At 53.2% G+C, this 6,296-nt stretch overlaps 1 protein-coding gene across 1 annotated transcript; it reads left to right on the top strand.

The window, feature by feature from the left end:
- The first annotated feature begins 2,468 nt into the window (after positions 1–2,468).
- On the top strand, positions 2,469–6,074 carry Nkx3-2 (NK3 homeobox 2). The gene is made up of 2 exons (XM_034509432.2): positions 2,469–3,076; positions 4,390–6,074. The coding sequence occupies exons 1-2, from the start codon at positions 2,611–2,613 to the stop codon at positions 4,923–4,925; spliced, it is 1,002 nt and encodes a 333-aa protein (XP_034365323.1). The 5' UTR covers positions 2,469–2,610; the 3' UTR covers positions 4,926–6,074.
- The last annotated feature ends 222 nt before the right edge of the window (positions 6,075–6,296 follow it).

Raw genomic sequence — 6,296 nt, 5'->3', positions numbered from 1 at the left:
GGAGATTTGGATTGAAACCACTTCGTTATTCTCATGCAAAAACCAGCAATGGCTGACAGCGTCTAAAATCTCCAAACCGTGGGGTTCCCCCCCCCCCCCCGTGCTTCGAAAATGTCGGCCACCTACCTCTGTGTCAACTTGTGGTTTGAGATTTTTTTTAAAAAGCGGTTATTTTTGCCAAATAAATAGTGAACGTTACTTCAAATATGTATATGGACCCCAAAATCTAACTCTAGCTCTCAGTGATTACACCCTCGGATATTCTTGTCCATCAGCATGTCCAGAACTCACTGGTTCTTGTCCCCACCGAGCCTCATGTCCACAGGCCAGTGGACACATATTCTACACCTGAGTAACCTCATTTTTTGGTCAAGCTATGTCCCTCGTCCTCCACTGGTTCCCTAAGGAAAAATGGCTATATACATTCCCAACACCCAGCATGAGATGCAGAGAAAGGGAAATCAATTTTAATAAAACATAAAAACCTTAAAGGAGGAGCGGGGAGCCTCATTTTGAAACCTCTTAAGGATTTCATTGGGTCCCTGTCATAGCCAAAGATCGATCCTTGGCTGTTATATTTGCCAGATACTAACAACGAATTTGTCTTTCTCTCAAAACTTACACAATTGTGAAGAACTATGAAGAGTTGTAGCCCCTTCAAGAGAGCCCCATCTCTCACCCCAAGGTACCCTGCAGCATCTTCATAGGGCAGGAAAACCGCATCCATGGAGTCCACAAGCTTCTAATCATCCTCCCGAGGCGGACAACTTTGACCAGGTAACGATTTCTTTCCCTCAGTGCCGATCCAGCTCAGGGAAGCAGCTCCAGGAGGCCTTCCCTATTTTAATGACACCAATGAAGTAGCCTCCTCCGCTTCTGAAATTAAAATCACAACTATTTAAATGCGTTCAGAGGTTCAAACTTGTATATTGGATCAAGCCTCTGGTCAAATTTGTGAAGCAGTCTGTAAGATATGTTACTTGAACAAACTTTTCATTAAAAAGATATTTCGTAAATAGTCAACATATGCTTTGACATAACCACAATGCTTGTATTTTGTATTTACTTCCTTCTAGTGAGTAAAGTAACTTGGTTCTTATTTTTAAGGTCATTAAATATCAGTTCTGGATCTCACTATTGTGTTGCTCCCAGCTACTTTCTTTAAAACTTATCTATTCTTTCTCAACTCACAAAAAAAAAAAAACAGAATATTTAAAGAACAAATTTAAAGCATTTTATGATTTTCTTCCTGATGTAAAACAAATTGAACAAATCCAATTAAATTCAGAGTTGATTGCCCAAGGAGACGAATACCCGGCTCCAAAAACTCTCCCCAAGTGCCTTCCAATTCCCCCCTCTCACTTGGGACTTAACTAATATTTTTCAACCTAGCTTTTTAAGTCATCTACAGAAATCCAATCCAACCAAACATAAGGAGAGAATAGTATTTGGTAGTAGAGTGATTTTACTTATCAAATTACTTCAGTAAAGGGCACTAGCAGAGAGACAGCTGAGAAACTTTAAGAGTGAAAAAAAAAAAGATGAATTTTGTTCTTCGCCTCTGGGCTCCTTCCTAGAGAACAGAAACTACACGTCACATCTGGAGACGCTTTCCGTTGAGTTTTCGCAGGGAAAAAAAAAAAAAAAAAAAAAAAAAAAAAAAAAAGGGCTGAGGTTCGTATTGGTGTTCCAGAAAAGCACTAGAGTAGATAGATGGCTATAGAAGCTGAAATCAAAAAACGAGGTTTCAGGATGACTCTGTCTCCTCATTGCTGAAGGATGCTATGACAACCAGGCTTAGGAGGGAAGGAGTTAATTCAGACCCTGTCTTTCGCTACTCAACTTGCGGACTTGAGTCTCTTAAAGTCAACGGCCTCCAGTTGGAACCAACCAATCCACTGCTGCGAGAGCCCAGGACAGCCAGTGAAGGGGCGTGGCCCGATGCTGTCACTCAGCGGTGAGGAATGACACTCTGGTGGGAGGGGGGGAGTACAGTGGAACGCAGAAGCAAAGAGAAGAAACAGATAAAAACCCGGGCAGAGAGTAAAAAGGTGTCCCCGCTCTTCTCTGATTTTAGGGTTCTTAGCTGTCACTGCGGGCGCCAGAGGGGTAGGCTCCGAAAGAGCCAGCCCAGAGGGGGAAGAGGGAGGACCCGCCAGGAGCGAAGCCCTACAGGCCGGGAAGACAGAGGCGCACAGAGAAAGTGACTTGGGCGGTGCGCCCCAGCGGCGCTCCCGAGGCGACTGCGGACGCCGAGAGGACCCTTGACAATTCCCGCCGGCCTCCCCTCCAGGGGACAGACCCTGGCCGCCCCCCCTCCCCGGGCCCACGGGCGAAGAGATAACGGGCCGGGCTGTAGGAGAAGAGCATCTGGCTCTGGATTCCGGGGGAGGGGGTCCTGGCGAGGTGGGCCTGTGAGGTGGGGTGACGGTCGGCGCGGATCTTGGAACTGAGGGGGGCGGGGGCTGCTGAGCTGCGCAGGAGTGGGCTGCGGGGGCCTGGCGCGCCCCTCTCACTCGCGCTGCGGTCGTCCAGCGCTCCGTGTCAGGCTCGAAGCTGTCCCCGCGCCCCAGCTGCCCGCCCGGCTGCCGGCTCCGATCCGCGGCGCAGATGGCTGTGCGCAGCAGCGGCACCTTGACGCCCTTCTCCATCCAGGCGATCCTCAACAAGAAAGAGGAGCGGGGCGGGCTGGCAGCGCCCGAGGGGCGCCCGGCACCAGGGGGCACAGAGGTGGCGGTGGCCGCGGCGCCCGCCGTCTGCTGCTGGCGGCTCTTCGGGGAGACGGAGGCCGGTGCGCTGGGGGGCGCCGAGGACTCTCTTCTGGCGTCTCCCGCCCGAAGCAGAACAGCTGTGGGGCAGAGCGCGGAGAGCCCCGGAGGTTGGGACTCGGACTCAGCCCTGAGCGAAGAGACTGAGGGCAGGAGGCGCTGCGCCGACGTCCCGGGAGCCAGTGGAGCCGGCCGCGCCAGGGTGACCCTGGGCCTGGAGCAGCCGGGCTGCGAGCTGCACGCCGCCAAGGACCTGGAGGAGGAAGCCCCGGTCCGCAGCGACAGCGAGATGTCAGCCAGCGTTTCAGGTCTGCTGCTGCGGGGGTTTCTCCAGGAAGGGGGCTGGGCTGAAGGGGGTGGGTTAAGAGGTCAAGCACTCCGAGGCGGGGTGGGCCTATGGTGGGAACCCGATGCCCAGCCGGCCTTAGTTCTAGCTAAGTCTCCAAGTTCTGCACGTTGGCGCGCGCTGCCCCAGAGCCTGAAGCAAGTGAGCTTCTTAGAGCCGGTGTCCTGGTACCATGTGCCCTGCGCTCTGCAGCAAGAGCTTGGAGTCCATCTGCGGTGGCTCGACTGTGCCCATTTAAAATCTCTAGACTTAGGAAAGAAAGGGTGACCAGAAACCTATGAGGTAGATCTTAGAGCTTTTTCCCTGACACGGCCAAGGCTAAGACTGCAGGTCCCGTCACAGCGTAGGAGTGGGGAGCCTTGGGAAAGGGCGCGTTTAACTTCCCTTACCCCGAGACTGGCAAAACAGCCTTTGACTGAGCACCTAGGAGCTAGAAACAAAAGCAGCAGTTATCTGAGGGCGTAAGATGGTGGGGACGTGTGATCCAGGTCGTCCGGGAGGCACTGGACAGTCAAGACTGTTTCCACTCACGGGTGTATTTCTTGGTCTGAAAGGCCCGCAGCTGGCTTCTATTGGGTCCAGTCTGCTGTAGGCCTCACATAGGCTTCAAGCCGGCCAGAGCGCTGACCTCTTTCGCAGGCGCGCTGCAAGGAGCACAGAAAAGGTTGGAAAACCGGGTTTAGATCAGAGTCTTAACCTACACCCGGCTTCCCTTTATTTTCACGCAAAGAACAGGGAGGCAAGCGTACTTCGGGCCTTGAGTTCTACCCTGTAGCCATCCCCCTGACAGCAGTTCTGGGCTCTTAGGGTAGAAGACTCTATATACCTCTGACCTCAAGATCTGCGCCCTCCCCCTACCTTCCTCTTTCATGTAACCAACGGTTGTGTAAGTGTGGGTGTGCAGAGGTGCACAGCCTAGAGCCGAGAAACCGAAATTCAGTGTAGAAAGCCACGATTCAGGGCTAAGTACAGAACAAAACTTGTGGATAAGCTCAGGCCAAGTATCCTCATTCCTGCAGGAAATCTGGGGCCCGGAAAACTCGGGGAGAGCTGATTCCCTACTGCTCTGGCAAAGCAGCAGAAAAGATACAGATTTGTGAAGCATGGGAGACAGAGTTCTAAAACAGACCCCTCTGGAACCTCTCCTCCCCTTTCAGTAGGCACAAAGCGGGTCCCCCTGCCCAATCTTCCGCGAGAAACCACTGCAACTGAGACCCATCTTCCCCTCTGCGAGTCTGACAGGGTCTTGCTTTTTGTCCCTACCGGAATCCGCAGGCGACCACAGCCCAAGAGGCGAGGACGACAGTGTTAGCCCTGGAGGTGCACGCGTGCCTGGGTTGTGCGGCGCTGCGGGCGGCGGGGCTAGCGGCGGGCAGGCGGGCGGCGTGGAGGAGGAGGAAGAGCCCGCAGCCCCTAAGCCACGAAAGAAGCGCTCTCGGGCCGCCTTCTCGCACGCCCAGGTTTTCGAGCTGGAGCGCCGTTTTAACCATCAGCGCTACCTGTCCGGGCCGGAGCGCGCAGACCTGGCAGCTTCGCTGAAGCTCACAGAGACACAAGTGAAGATCTGGTTTCAGAACCGTCGCTACAAGACCAAACGTAGGCAGATGGCCGCCGACCTGCTCGCCTCAGCACCCGCCGCCAAGAAAGTGGCCGTAAAAGTGCTGGTGCGTGACGACCAAAGACAGTATTTGCCCGGAGAGGTGTTGAGGCCACCTTCTCTTCTGCCACTGCAGCCCTCCTACTACTACCCTTACTACTGCCTCCCGGGCTGGGCGCTGTCCACATGCGCAGCCGCTGCTGGTACCCAGTGAAACGTTTAGGGCGAGGCAAGGAAGGATTCCTGCGCCCTATCTTGCACCGCCGCGGACAGGTGTAGAGACTGAACACTGTGCAGGCAATCTGCCCAACTGGGGATGGGGCAGGTGGAGAATGAAATCCTGCTGGCACTCTCCTACCCAGGGTGACAGGGCAGTGGAACTGAGTCTGCCCAGAGAGGGAGCCTTATTGTGATTTGAACAGCTGCGCCCTATGACCCCAGGCGCTCTGCACACCCGCCACCTATCCGCAAGCCTCTGGATGCTATTTATTATCACAACACCACCGTTGGATTCGGATTCTGTCTGCCTGGGGATGGTGTTTACCCAGAGTAGAGAGGACTCCTGGAGACCGCCCCACCCCCCACGCCCCCGGTAGCCTGAATCCACAGAATCTCGGGTCGGCCAGGCACTTCTGCGGCTAGGCCATACTAGTTCATGGTATCCATGCTACCGATCTGTATCTTCGTATCTTTAATGTTTGGAAATTATATTTGTGACAAAGGAGTGCAGAATCCTTTCAGCTCCAGGCCAGGAGTTGAATTGAACTTCGTAGGGTTTGATTGGGGGGAGGGGGACCTCCACTCCACCCCTCGCGGGCGCCCTCCTGGATGCTGAATGTAAGAATGGGAGCCTTTCAGCGGCGGGGCAGGCCAGGGATTCCCTACACTTTCTCTTTCTGTAAATTCAGGGCCACACCCAAAGGGAAAGTGCCTGGGAGATCCACAAAGAGGGCCATCGTAAAAGCCCTTTTCGGAAACCACCCTGTCTCTCCTTCTTCCTTTCTTCTTTTCTCTCTCTCTCTCTCTCTCTCTCTCTCTCTCTCTCTCTCTTTCTCAAATACGGTTGAGACTTGTAGCACTTTTCGGTTGTTTGTATTCAAATAACGATTTATTTTTGTATTCAATGTGAATATTTCTGGCCCGCGTTTCCGCGTCTTCCTCCACGTACCCTGATCCTCTTTTCCAGCTCCCACACCCTCTGTGCCTTGCTTGCTACTGAGACTACGTGTCTCAGTCAGCCTCGCAGCTTTTCGCCTCTTTAAGGGCACTGTGCACTCAACTAGAGTTATCCTTAAAAGATTTGTGAATTTTGGAAACTCTATTCGCTGTATTTTTTTTCTTTAATTTATAAACTTTAGTTCAACATGCCTTCCTGGGGCTTTGTCTTCTCTGAAATTTTCTTGGTGCGCCTTTCGGACGAGGAGTTGCAGGCGGGTTGGAGGCAAGGGGGAATCATTCTCCACGGTATTTTTCTCTCTAGGAGAGAATGCTCGCTCTGGTACCATCCCCTACCTGACGGCAGCCTTGCTGGCCACCCGCTTCGAAGGCTTTAAAACCTGGGGAATCACAAGTTCAGGGTCACGAA

This window comes from Arvicanthis niloticus, chromosome 7, assembly GCF_011762505.2.
Source record: "Arvicanthis niloticus isolate mArvNil1 chromosome 7, mArvNil1.pat.X, whole genome shotgun sequence".
Taxonomy (NCBI): domain Eukaryota; kingdom Metazoa; phylum Chordata; class Mammalia; order Rodentia; family Muridae; genus Arvicanthis; species Arvicanthis niloticus.
This window is presented reverse-complemented; position numbering and strand designations above follow the sequence as displayed.